General features: G+C 43.7%; 2 protein-coding genes and 1 long non-coding RNA gene across 4 annotated transcripts in view; 1 reads left to right on the top strand and 2 right to left on the bottom strand.

The window, feature by feature from the left end:
* Nucleotides 1-3,576, bottom strand: part of arid1aa (AT-rich interaction domain 1Aa) — a 29,035-nt gene extending 25,459 nt beyond the window's left edge. For both annotated transcript variants that reach the window (XM_028982153.1, XM_028982154.1), the window contains exon 1: nucleotides 2,722-3,576. In XM_028982153.1, coding sequence (XP_028837986.1) covers nucleotides 2,722-3,576 — 855 coding nt within the window. The remainder of the gene's footprint in view (nucleotides 1-2,721) is intronic.
* Nucleotides 3,577-5,600: 2,024 nt separating this feature from the next.
* Nucleotides 5,601-9,999, bottom strand: LOC114790199 (uncharacterized). Its single transcript, XR_003749778.1, has 4 exons — nucleotides 9,884-9,999; nucleotides 8,441-8,536; nucleotides 5,823-5,950; nucleotides 5,601-5,708 (listed from the first exon to the last, which is right to left on the bottom strand). It is a non-coding gene; the product is annotated as an uncharacterized LOC114790199 (long non-coding RNA).
* LOC114790198 (T-box transcription factor T-A-like) lies at nucleotides 9,487-13,176 on the top strand. The gene is made up of 8 exons (XM_028980024.1): nucleotides 9,487-11,444; nucleotides 11,608-11,872; nucleotides 11,957-12,091; nucleotides 12,177-12,238; nucleotides 12,309-12,370; nucleotides 12,447-12,626; nucleotides 12,705-12,807; nucleotides 12,933-13,176. The coding sequence occupies exons 1-8, from the start codon at nucleotides 11,263-11,265 to the stop codon at nucleotides 13,156-13,158; spliced, it is 1,215 nt and encodes a 404-aa protein (XP_028835857.1). The 5' UTR covers nucleotides 9,487-11,262; the 3' UTR covers nucleotides 13,159-13,176.
* Nucleotides 13,177-14,190: the final 1,014 nt, after the last annotated feature.

Raw genomic sequence — 14,190 nt, 5'->3', positions numbered from 1 at the left:
AAGCAAAAATTTAATATAATCATTTCTGATTAACAATTAAACTCTTTCTGGAGTGTTTTGCAGCCATCGCATACAAACAGGACTCCTGCCCACTAGGGGTCCCTGTTTGTTCCCTACAGCAAAATATGCTAAACTTTTTTTTTTTAAATCAAGATTTGCAACAGTGTCTCCACATCTGATCAATGTCAGCACTTCCTGAGCCGGTATAAAAATCAAGCAAATTAATCCCATTTATTCAATGCCCATTTAAAAAAGTACTTGTGTTAAATAAAAAAATGAGGCTTACTAACTCTTCCAATAAAATAATTCATTTAGATTTGCCACATAGAGCATGTTAAACACTGTGCTGTTTAAATATAGCATACGCCAAACTAAAATTAGTCAAAACATCCTCTATTCTTTTATTCCCAGCTCTAGAAATGTGACCCTCAGTCATCTTAAGCAATCAGCCGCAATATCTTCTAGTTGATAAATGGCACATTGTCCCCCGAGCTGCTTAAAAAGATGCTAGTGTTGCATATCCATTATATAATGATCCTGTATTAATTGCCTATTTAATTCTGAAGATGGGGTGGGAGTCCTCTGGCTGCTGACCATTAGCTGCTGATGTCAGACTCATTAGAAGTTTTTTTAAAAGGATGGAATTACATTTACATCATTTACATTTACAGCATTTATCAGACGCCCTTATCCAGAGCGACTTACAATCAGTAGTTACAGGGACAGTCCCCCTGGAGCAACTTAGGGTTAAGTGTCTTGCTCAGGGACACAATGGTAGTAAGTGGGATTTTAACCTGGTTCTTAGGCGAGTGTGTTACCCACTAGGCTACTACCACCCTACACCTGTAGACACGTCTCACCAGGAAACAGGGGTTTATGAAAAGATCGCAGGAAACTACCTTTTATTTCAGATAAACTGGACGAAATGGAAAAGAATTATGGGAATTAGAGACAAGATGTTGGCACTGAATGCCCCAAGTGTAGTAAAATTAGGTGGGACTGAGAGGTCTTTGGATTAGTGTGTGTGTTGTGTAGTCATGGGTGGTGTGGATATGTTTGTAGGCATGTTTGAAGGAGTATTCACTGGAAGTGTGCGTGTGTGTGCAGACTTGCAGGGAGATGGGAAGTCAGGACTACAGGTGGCATGTCTGGCAGATAAATCTCTCTGGTAATAAGCAGTTAAGACAATCACACCGTCCAAACAGTCACATACCTGCAACCCACCTTCCTCTACCAGAGACCAATCACACACACTCTCTCACACACACACACACACACACACACACACAGAGCCCAGAGCACATTCCTAATGAAGTCAACAAAAGTTAGAATTATTAGGATTAGGATATGACCAACAAACTTCACTTTTAATGGACCAGACATGCTTTCCTTTATTCATGGTTAGAAGATGTAAATATATTTTTTTAAATATGTAAATATGTTTAAAAAGTGCATTAAGTTATCAGTCTGTTTAGAAAACATTTAAAGTCTCTAAACTCTCTGAATAAGAAAATGTCAAGAAGTCAAAAGAGCAAGAAAACTAAAACAATACAAAAAATGTTGTGTATTAGTGTCACTGTAATTCTGTAACTAACTTGTTATTCAGCAATGAATTTCAGTCAGAATCAATCATGACACCAAAAGTGTCAGTCAGCTTCAAAATCAAAGAACAAGGGTCATTATACTATATAAGTGTTTAAAAAAAACTGTAATTCCTACAGAGCAGTGCATATGATTTAATAAATAAGAACAATAAAGATTTCCTTACATTTCAGAGACCTCAAGCCCTTTCAATAACTGCATCAAGTGATAAGCTATCAAAAAAATAGGGATGCCACCTAAGCCCCTCTGGTGACATTCAAATTATTCAGCACATCATACGAATCCTTGTATTTACATTGTAATAATAAAATAAATATTTCAACTTCGGAAGCTGCAGCAGGCATTCGTCATAAAAAGTTCCCATGGCATGTATTCCACGTCTGGGTCCATCAGCGACATTACGCTTCATTTTAATCGCAATCATTATAAAAAGCACACTCCACCTGCTGCACCACCCTCACTACCGTACCAGCACCCCCACACACACACACTAAAACGTTATACTGATGGAGATCTTACCATGTAGTTATAAAAATAAAATACATGGTGTGTATGGATGCAGGAAAACTGGGCGTGATGAAGCAGGGTGCGCTCTCTCTCTCTCTCTCCCTGTGTGTGTGTGTGTGTGTGTGTGTGTGTGAGCTGCATTATATCGCCTGTAATTATAAATGGCCAGGCGCGCTACGCGGAGAGCCAATCAGATCACAGGCAGCCTGTCAAGCCGAGACCAACTGTCTCCTGCCTCTGACAGAAGCATTTTACCTCCACAATTCAAATCCCTCAGCAGGCCGATCTGCACTTCCACCCGGCCGCGGTTTACATCTCCGCTGCTCGCTCCTCCGATTCCGCACAAGTTAAAGTAAACTCGCCGCGCTGCCGGGTGGAAATCGGCGCCCTTATCGGTCACTTCGCGTCATTTTACACCAGTTTCGCAGCTCGACTCGACGCCAACTTCCCAGTTCGGCCCCGCGGCCGCATTATTCCCAGAACCGCAGACTAAAACCCGCTCGCCGCTGCGATAATTTTACGGAAAAACCCCCCAGAAGGAGGCAGGCAGCCATTTTAGAGCGAGTGTTAGACAATGGCTGTCCCGAGACGCGTGGAACGGCGGCGCGGTACCTGGTTCCTGGCCAGCGGTTGCCCCGTGCTGCCCGGGCTCATCCTCTGCTGCCAGCCCGGGTACTCGGACGGCCCCTTACTCCCGCCGTCCTGGCTGCTGTAGTCGCCGGGCGGGTAGCCGGGGTATCCCCGCGCCGAGCTGGGTGAGGTGAGCAGCTGGTTGAGGGTCGGCGTGGCCGTGGGCTGCTGGCTGCCCATGTTGTACCGCGGTGTGTTGTAGGCCGCGGATCCTCCCGGGGGCGGCTGCTGCTGCTTGGCCGGCTGCCCCCCTGCCGCCTGGGCCGGCGCGCTCCGCGTGGAGTTCATGCCGTAGCCCGGGGCCGGGTAGGGCGTTCGGCTGGGGAACGGGCCGTAGTTGTTGAACTGGTGGTTGGGGAAGCTGTGGTCGTGTGAGTTGGGCTGGTACGGGTCCATCATGGTGCTCGGCGGCGCGGCTGGCCCCGCTGCAGCTGCCATGCCAGGGCTTTGTTGTCCGCCATGTTGATGAAAAGGGGCCCGGCCGTAGTGCTGGCTGTAGCCGTAGGAAGGTGGCGGAAAGGCGGACGCGTGGTGGTGGACCATGCCGGGGTGGCTGTTCCCGTCGGCTCCAGCGGAATCGTTCTGGTTATTATTGACCCGAGACGGGTTCCCGTTCCCGTTCTTCATCTCCGACTCTCCTCCTCCCCCTGCATTTCCAATGTCGGCCCCGTCCTGCAGTTCCCCCCTGCCCGGAGATCCGCTCTCTAATCCCGGCTCCTTATTTTCCTGCTGCTTCTCTCCCGGTACCGACTCCTCCTTTGGGTCCCGGTCCGGCTTTTTCAGTTCGGAAGGCGGGTTGGTGTTGAGCGCGGCGGCGCTGGCGACCTGAGCGGCCATGATACCCCTCTCCCTCTCGGCGACTCGGTCACAATCAAACGCGAAACATTGAATATAAATACGCGCACTTTTTACCACAATTCGCCCGCGTCCCGACTCATTCCTGCCCCATGCGCCGGACCCGATCCGGGCGCCGCTCCCGACTCCGCTTCGACCGCAATCGTCCAGGCACTTTCCCAGTTCCAGAAAAGATTTTACCGACACGAAATTAGTGGGGGTTCTATTACAGGACCAGACTCCAGCCGAGGAACGGATCAGACCAACACGAGGCTCAGCCAGATACAGCCATTTTACCGAGGCGCGGCGGCGCGGAAAACGCGGCGCGGAGCCGATTTCGGAGCGGAGCGGATTCACTTGGGGGGACTTCGCGTTGCATAACGAAGCGGGGGGAGTGCATGGGGGGTTTTATAACGTTGTAACGTCAATTTCTCAAAAATACATATATATATTCCATGTTTGACCAGTGAAGAGTCCCCAGAAACTGTTATTATATGAATTTTCTTCATGTTTCTATAAACTGGCCAGTCTACTGATGTGAAATGTATAATAATGATAATAACAAATCTTCTATTCTGCCAAATAAAATTGGCAGCGTTCGGTGGTGAAGTGGGTCTAGCTGCACTTTAAAAGTAAATGGACGGAGGCTCATTTGTGTAAGTGCACAGTGACATTAGTAATGTGGGCTCTGGCTCAGAGGCCACCAGCAGCAGTGAGACTGGTGTGAGAGGGCAGGCATAGAACAGAAGAACCAAGACAGAGAGAGAGAGAGAAGGGAGGCTGAAGGGCTGAGTCGGAACAAGCAGGAAGTGAAAATGAAAAAAATAAAAAGAAACATAGAGAGGAAAATCAGATAAACCACAGCGAGCAGCTACACAGCAGAATACATTATCCTCTCCAAAACAATCCACTTTAGCTGCCTCTAGCGGGTGAAAAGTCGAACTAATGCCGCCTCAAAACAGAGCAGAATGATTTGGCTGTTGAGAAATAAGGCACCTTCAGCGCCCTCCCTTCTCTCTCTGGCTTGCTGCGAGTGTCTCCCCACCCCCAGCTCTGTCTGTCTCTCCCTGCCTGCCTGCCTGCCTCGCTCTGGTTGCAAGAGCAGCACAACTCCAGTTTCTGTGTGTGGGGGATGGGCAGACAGCGCAGCAGCTACAGCCCTAATGCAATGCAGAGCAGATCTGAGCCGAGTCGAGCTGAGAGCAGCAGGCCAACCCTGACCTTGCGCCGAGCAGTGGGGAGATTCCCCTGTAATATTAAACATTTGCTTTGCCTTGTATTTATAGGCCGCTCTGTTTCATCTTGTGGTTTTAATGCTTTATGCCGATATGCCTTTAAAACAGTTCTGATTACAATGGTGGTGGTGTTTTTTTTTCCCCCTCACAAATAGAAATTCAAATGAGACTTTATTGTAGTGGAAAGGTAGTAAAACACCAACAGCAGGGGAGAACACCTTTCTTTAGAATATTTACAATGTAACATTTGTGTTTTCTTAGGAGAAACAATCTTTTAATAATGCTCTGCAAAAAAATCCACTTTGAGGAATAAATAAAAGGGATCTGCATGCCTGTATGTATTTTTTACAGACCTTAAATCTGGATCATGTCACATATACAAATATATAATTTCTGACAATCCATCCAGAAATGGATTAACTTGTTACTGTGGTGTCTTCGGAATTCTAAATGCAAAATCAATATTACAGAATAATTATTTAACTCTTATTATATAACATATTAAACTAATAAAAGCATATGAATAACTATGAATAACTAACCCTAACTATGGAAACTGAATAAGAATAGTTGGTGTCTTCTCCTTGTAAGTGACTTTGGATAAAAGCGTCTGCCAAGTAAAGTAAATCACCATATTATATGTTTTAGGTATTAAAAGGTTTATAAGCTGATATTTTCAATTTGTGCATACACAGCATTCTATTATCATTTTCTAACAATTAAGTCAATTTACTGAAAAAATGAAAAAAGTTGTTCTTTAATTCTAATTTTAATTTATGTCTTTTTTAATTTCCATATCTTTTGTTCGTTCATCACACCCTTTGGGAGAAGTTTGGAGCTGTGCTGACTTTAGCTCAAGTAATAATTTCCACACTTTTAAATGCAAGCATTCAGTGGATACTGTGAACAAAGAAAAAAAACAAGTAGATATATTAAGACATTCTTCTGCTGCATTTTATGCTTTCCCCCATGTGCATTCAGACCTTCACTGGGTTTGATGGTCCAGACACACACCTTTCATCACACCTCCACACAGTTCCTCTTTCAAGACCCACCCCACGCAGGTGAAATGTACAATGGCCATAAGGCAAGGTAATTGGGCATCCTCTGGCTGGCCACACGTGAAGTCCATGCTCCGGAGCCTGGCGAGGAAGGAGACTATATTGAAGCATAGATTGTAGGCAGACAGATATACAAGCATTTTATACAGGGGTAGACATAGACCCATACATGCACCCATGCACAGTGATGCACAGAAATGCTGTTCCACTCTGGAATGAGGCTCTGTTGAAAGATGCAACACTTGCAATAAACAGAATGCACCTCTTATTTAAATGTCTGAAAACATCAAGTGCAACGGTAACTGGCTAGCAAGATGATATTTTCCTAGAACATTTTCATAAAACATTTAAATAACATTTTTTGCATATTTTGTAAAAAAATGCAATGAATTTACTGTGGATAAAACAGAGAGAAGGTGGATAGAGCAGACATCTGTTGCTGAGCGCAGGTTACACGGACATGTCACATTCAAAGGGAAAATCTGATAGACAACACACAGTGGCTCCACTTCTCTGGTTTGAACAAGGCCTTTGAAAAGTCCTTCAATTTGATTCTGAGCACACAAGGAGAAAAAAAAAGCTTCTCTTTAGTGTCTCTTTACTGAAGGGGAAAATGAAGGAAGGAGTGGAAAAAGAAGGGCTACACGAATGTTCTTGAGAGAAGCGGGGAGAAAGTGGAAGGCAGCGCAGGAGAAGGGAGGGAGCTGCACATAAGGCCGCTTATGCAGAAACAGATTTAACATTGCATGCTCCCCTCTCCCTGCCAGACTCCTGTTTTTATCCCATAGGCTATGTACAAAATCTGGGATGGATCACGGATCAGGCGCTGGATCCCAGCTCAGTTCCTAGTTAAGTGGACTGATTAATGATCTACCACATGATTTAAATCTGAAATCTAGATGAGGCACGGCTTTATAAAACTTAATTACATTATTACATAATTTAGTTGTTGCCCCATGCAGCATGCTGTATTTATATTTATAAAAAACAAAGGACAGAATGCAGACTGTACTTTCACATGGTGCCAGTAATGTCTAGTGCATTCTGTAAGCTGATTCTGTCACATCAGTCTCACAAAGGCCATAAAGGACTGAATATAAAATGATCATCAAGTAAAGCGACTCGGGTTATCTTAAACAACGATACCGTGATGTGATTGTCACTTGTGATACACAGCAGCACAGTACACAAAGTGAAATTTGTCCTCTGCATTTAACCCATCACCCTTGGTAAGCAGTGGCCAGCCATGACAGGCACCCAGTGAGCAGTGTGTGGGGACGGTGCTTTGCTCAGTGGCACCTCAATGGCACCTTGGTGGATTGCAATTCGAACCGGCAACCTTCTGATTACATAGCCGCTTCCTTAACCGCTAGGCCACCACTACTGAATACCATGACATCTACATTACCAGTGAAGAATGGAGTATCTGTGAAGCACAATGATGTTCCATGACGAATACACAATAAACATGTAATTTTCTCCTCCTGTACAAATAGAACGCACAGTCTGTACAGTTAAACACACATTTGTCATATTTCAAAACACATTTACCGCATAACTGAAAAAAGAGTGATTGTTGCATTGATGTAAAGGTTCTACCTCTTTACAGTTATATAATGGAAGCATCTGTTATGAGTGAAGAAAAAAAACTCTTAACAAATATAATTGCAGAAATGTAATACAATCCTTAATGAATCTGTAAAATTGCTCGTTATAACTTGGTGTTAAGTAGAAGAATTGCTTGGTAAACAGCTTGGTGTAGAACAGGCAGAAATATCCATTCCGTGTATCCGCTCCGTGTTTTAGGCTCCGTCGTGCAGAGTGCGCTAAGAAGCGAAGCGCACACAGTCAACGTTACAGATCGTTCCGCGTTTCACATAAGTGTGTGAAGGTGATTATAGTTCCCCAAAACTCTCCTATTTCACACATGCAGGCAGATAAATTAATATTTAATGTCAGCAAGGACATGAAGTGATTTTCACATTTTATTCCCTTTCTTACGGCTCCGAAACAGGTATGTTGTGCCAAAAGGTTTGGGACTATATCGCATAGCTGTCATCTCTCTCTCACACGTACAATGCATTCCTGTGTTAATCCGCCTGTGATGGGGCCGCTGCTGTTCCTGCCAACTCCCTTCTATGATGTAGGCTTCAGCCTGGGATGAGATGAGAAGGTGCTTTTAAAGTTTAACCTCTCATACAATGCGTATTTTAATATTTCACCCAGGCATCATTATTTATAATGTGCTAAACATCTACAGAGTATTAAAGAAAATACTACACATCCACAGACCTATAAAATAAAAACATTCAAAGAACATACAGAAGGCCGTTCAGACCATTTTAATTATGCAGTTGTATAATAGAATATTTTACATATAAATACTACTGAATCAGTGTTGAATATGCTTCTAAGGATCCAGAGTACATTCAACATGCATATTTCTGGTATTCATCTGTATTAGTATAAAATTATATAAAATGTAGCCATTAATGCAAGTGAAAGTGTAAGTATTCATAAATGTAAGTGAATTCTGGGAAAAATGATTGCAATATTGGAAAATATCTCTACCTGTAGGGGGAGTCCACATTTCACATTTTGTTAAATCACCAGCAGGAACTTGTCTCGACGCTGAAAAGCAGAGTTGATCCTTACACCAATCTGCATCTATGTACACACACACACACACACACACACACACACACACACATATATCGATATTGAAAAATGTAAATTCTGATTTCTTCAAAGCTGTGTGTCCTGTTGTTTTGAAGTCATTTGGTGGTTTATTTCTCATGCTGGGCCAGAAAAATGAGCTAAATTGCGCCATCTGTAGATTATCTGTAGAATCTCTGGTATGGATTTGTAAAACATATTTGAAACTTCCCAGGAATAAATGTGATATATTTCCAGCCGCTGTTGGCAAATATTAATGCCTGTATTTGCACGACGTGTGAAACCGTATGGACAGATGTGAGTCTCTGTGCTTTGCATTAGAGACTACCGGAGGAATGCATGCTGGCATCTGTTAGACTAAAAGGGTGACAAAATATCAGACTATGTTTGCAAACAGTATTAAAAAGTGTCTTCTTTCACATTAAAATATGACAGTCACACATAGAGCAGTCACACATGCATCCTGATACATATTGCAGTCAGTATTTTATAAACAGGAAACAGAAGCAATGATGATGGGAAGGAGAGACAGGGAGAAATAAAGATGAAGGGAAATGCAGGGGGGGTACGGAGTGGAAATGGTAATGAAGTGAGAGAGAAGGCAGAAGACAATGGCCACACAGGCAGAAGGTGCGTCACCGTGTAAACTGTTTCCTGTGAGACAACGTTAGACCTCTTACTTTTACTGGCGTTCACCACCTGAGGATTCTCTTTTTGTGGGGGGTATGTGGCTGCATGGCGGAGGAAGGCTCGTTCAACCAGGAGTCACCACTGGCCTTTTTCACGCCACCATGTTTTCTGACCTCATCCACATCCATCTTAAAGGAAAAAACCCTGCATGCCACTGAATGTAGTATCAGCTCGTCTATTAAAAGTTATCTCACAAAAACAATCATTTGTGTGCTAATGATTCGCAGATTCAGTCCATTTTTTCTGTTCTATCAACAAAGTTAGTTTTAATAAACTAGCATCATGGAATAATGCAATTCCTTTCAGAAATAAAATTCCGAAATGAAAGTGAAGCGCTCTGAGCTCTTTTTCAGTAAAACTAATGCTCCCTGAGCGTGAAGTAGAAAATAGAAATAGTGTGAAAGATGCATGTGTTTTAAATATACATGTGTGAGGAAACAGGAAGGAGGAAAGGAGGAGGGTGAGACATGAATGTGTGTGCGTGTGTGTGTGTGTGGATACATCAACAAGTGTTGCTGTTGACAACTCATCCTCTGGCTGCTTTTTAACCCTGGCACCATTCATATTCATGTGTACTCCTGCAAGTTGAGTAGTTTAGCATTAGGCAACAGCAGAGGTTTATGCCTAAAAAGAACAAAACTTGCTTACCTCTCTCATGCCGCCTTAAGTCACGACGGTGCTGAGAAGCAATGTCTGATCTCTGCTGCCATGTCGCGGCTCTGATCTGATCCCTTTCCATCAGCCCAGGTCTCGCTGACCCGTCTCTCTTCTGGGAAATATGTAACATCTCAGAACTGTGGCTCTTTGTGAGATGCCACACCTCTGTCATATTTCACACCTGGGTGACTGTATGCCGGTGGCTGCACATCGTGCTGGACTGGCCAGATGAAGCATACATTTCAGAAGTGAGCCTTCAAGAGGAAATTCAATCTGTTTGTCTGTTGAGGATAAGCAAGGCCCTGCTGAGGCCTGTGGACCCTGCTTATTCTTTCAAATAAAATGACAGCAAAATGTATTATAGTCATAGAATTCAACAACAGAAAACATCCATCGGAACTGGTACAGCACGTCCTGTTAACCACAAAAAGAAAGAGTTTTCTTGCCATTTCATACATGTGATACATGTTGGGGCCGGACCAGTGGGGACCACTTTTATGAAAGAGTTCCTAATATTAATGAATTTCACATTGTGTTTAGTAGGGGTATGTATTGGCAATTATATCATGATGCGATACGTAATACATGGGACACGATACGATTATATCATGACATATCGTGATACTGAAAATATTGCAATTTACAACAGTTCACTGAAAATGTAAAAACAAAGCGATCTGTGTGGATCACATTACATTAATAATTCAGCCAGAACAACATAACTCAGAACTGAATTTTGGAATAAATTTGTATACAAAAATATCGATACACTATCACCATACAAAAACCCACAATATATTGCTATATTGAAATTTTCTAACACCCTTAGTGTTGAGGGACATACCCAAATGTTATATTTGCAATACAATTTTCAGAAAATGCAAAAAAAAAAACAAAAAAACGAACTTCTGCCCAATTTAAATCTTGAAGGTCCTTGAGGAGATCACTTCCCACTCCACAGAGAGATTTCATTGTCATAAAAGGAATCTCAGCTTTATATATAAACAGCAATAATTCATTTAATTTAGTCCAATTAAAAAATAAAGTTTTCGATGTAAAATTATGAATGTTGTGAAGACTTCTCTGTCATACTTTATACGGTGGTTTTCTCCTTATTGTCCTGTGACCGAACCAGTATGGGCATACATGGCTGTAAAAAAGCCACCTCATCTGCAGGAAGACACTGATGAAAGTTCTGCGCATATCAACTAACATTACGATAACTGTAATATTTAACAGCAAGAAGAATGATTGGACTGCAATATTGGGGGAATTATTTAGATGAAGTTGGGTGTAGCCGACGGGGCCGATGACGTCACCGCGCCGCGCCTTTTTAAGGGTCCGAGCCGGGGTCCGGGCACACCGCGAAGATGAGCTGCAGCCCGGAGCGGCGCCTGGATCACCTGCTGAGCGCCGTGGAGAGCGAGCTCCAGAAGGGCAGCGAGAAAGGAGATGTCACCGAGAGGGACGTCCGGGTGGCCCTGGAGGACGCAGAGCTGTGGATGAACTTTAAAGAGCTCACCAACGAAATGATCGTCACCAAAACTGGGAGGTCAGGATTCATTTAAAAAAATCATTCATATTCAACTGGCTAAAAGAAAATACGAAACAAATGAAATGAATCCCATTTTTAATACAAATACAGACAAGCCCGATTTTGAGATATGAGTTATTTTATTGGTATTGATTCGAACCGTTATTGATTGATGATGCAGACGGATGTTCCCAGTCCTCCGGGTGAGTGTCTCTGGTTTGGACCCGAATGCCATGTACTCCGTCCTCCTGGACTTCGTGGCTGCGGACAGTAACCGCTGGAAGTACGTTAACGGCGAGTGGCTCCCAGGGGGCAAGCCGGAGCCCCAGAGTCCCAGCTGTGTCTACATTCACGCCGACTCGCCCAACTTCGGGGCGCACTGGATGAAGGCGCCCGTGTCCTTCAGCAAAGTCAAGCTGTCCAATAAAGTCAGTGGGGGAGGCCAGGTACTCACACCTACACGCCACGGCATTTACCGTGTCCTGGAATAATCTCAGCATCACTCGACTGACCACACAATGCTTTTCCAGATCATGCTGAACTCGTTACACAAATACGAACCTCGCATCCACATTGTGAAAGTGGGCGGAGTTCAGAAGATGATCAGCAGTCAGTCCTTCCCGGAGACTCAGTTCATTGCGGTGACCGCTTACCAGAATGAGGAGGTGGGGACGATTAAGTACTCACCGTGTACTGTGACTGACAGGACGTCTCTGTTGGACAAAGATTTCTTCCTTTCTTCTGTTTCAGGTCACGGCATTAAAGATCAAACACAACCCCTTTGCTAAAGCCTTCCTTGATGCCAAAGAGAGGTACGTCAACACACTGAGCACAATACGTAAAGCCTTTTTCTTTCAGCTGATTTGGGTTTTCGTTGTGCAGGAGTGACCACAAAGACATTGTGGAACATTCTGGAGGAAACCAGCAGACTGGTTATGCACAGAGTAAGATGTTTGGTTCTGCCTGGCCAATCAGTCCACCAGGCCATACAATGCGAATTTCACTTCCCTTTTTTTGCAGTTGGCAGCTGGATTTTGGCCAACAACAGCCCTGTGTGTTCCAGCAGCAGCAGCAGCTCACCTCAGTTTGGCGGGGGCTACAGCCACGTTCCCGACTCCTACTGCGACAGATACTCCTCCCCGAGAAGCCACCGGGCTACCCCCTACTCCACACACTACCAACACCACACCCCGAGCACCAGTAGGCCACGCTCACCTTTCACGCTTTCTTTCTCATCGATGCAGTAGAAATGTTGGCCTTTCATCACTCTTTCATCAGGCAGCTACATGGATTCACATGAGAGCTGGTCCAGTCTACAGATCCCCAGTCCTGGTAACATGGGGTCCGTCCCACACACGCCCAGCCACGCCACCAGCCACAGGTACACACACACACTAAACCCAACAATAAATGGGACTGATTTGAAAGTTTCTGATTTGGAATTGTGATTTGGATCGTACGATGCTGATGAATGTCAGACTTGACACCACACTTGTCCTCTTTCAGCCAATATCCGGGTCTATGGTCAGTCACAGGCTCCACCCTCTCCACCACAGCTCCTCCGGCCGGGTCACTGGGAGGTGGTGGGCTGACGTCCCATGTGTCCTACACCAGCCTGAGCTCCTCATCCTCAGCTTACGACGCAGGGCTGCCTGAGGGCGACTCGCAGCTTGAATGCTCCATATCCCGCCTCACTGCCTCCTGGACGACCCCCATGGCCCAGAGCTACTGACCATCCAGCTTCCACTACTCACTCTATACCTCTGTTCTGCTGAGAATTCCTACATCCTAAGCTGCATGTAATTTACTTATTTACAGCCCAATAGTCTTTCTATAACTCAAATATAGGCTACTGAAAGGTAGGGATTTGAGTTTTTATCTCAGCATGTCTGGGTTAAACCCGGAAATTGTTTCAGTTTGCTGCATTTATGATTAAAAACACTTTATTCTATATTTGTGCCTTGGAAACTGACATTGTAAATATGGATTGTTTTTCTCTTCACAACTGACTTTGTGACATTAATTTATGTTATTTTTTAAATAAATGTAGCATCTTTCATAAATATGTATTGAAATACTTTTCATTTCTCAGGAACCACAACAGAATTGTAGGTATTTATTATGATAGAAAGATGCATTTCCATCTGGGCACAATAAAAAGAAAACACCTAGAGAACTAAAGAAGAGTGGTGCCTGAGCCAACAAATGCTGGAATCACAAAACATTATTAAAGGCGGAGTCTGGAACAAACGAGAGATTAAAGCAACATTTAACAACTGAATCATTTAAGAATATGTAGGCGTGGTAGCTGTTGGAGGGTGCAGTCACCATATTGCTTTTACTGGCAAAATAAAGCAAATGATTTACCAAACAGAGCTCATTTCACCAATTCTCTAAACTTTTCAAATATAGAAATATATGAGGCTTCCTGGAAGGACCAAGAACTTAATGCGCATTGGGTTCATTAAATTGCTTTTATCCAGACTCACACTGCCAACGTTCTGTAGTAAATCTGGCCCACTAGGGGACCATTATTATCATCAGAAGGGCCGTTCATCTAATCATTCATCTGATATCAAGATATGACCTCTTCATGAAGTGCCATACTGATATACGTGCAGAGATTGGAATCTCACTGTGACTTCAAAATTGGTGGCCAAAGAGTTTCGGAAAAATACAAGGAGCGTTTAAATGCAGCATATGAAGTTCAACTTCTTCAAATTATTGTGAGAATGGGGGTATTATTCAGTATGTCAGAAGATAC

The sequence above is a fragment of the Denticeps clupeoides genome, chromosome 5 (assembly GCF_900700375.1).
Source record: "Denticeps clupeoides chromosome 5, fDenClu1.1, whole genome shotgun sequence".
Taxonomy (NCBI): domain Eukaryota; kingdom Metazoa; phylum Chordata; class Actinopteri; order Clupeiformes; family Denticipitidae; genus Denticeps; species Denticeps clupeoides.
This window is presented reverse-complemented; position numbering and strand designations above follow the sequence as displayed.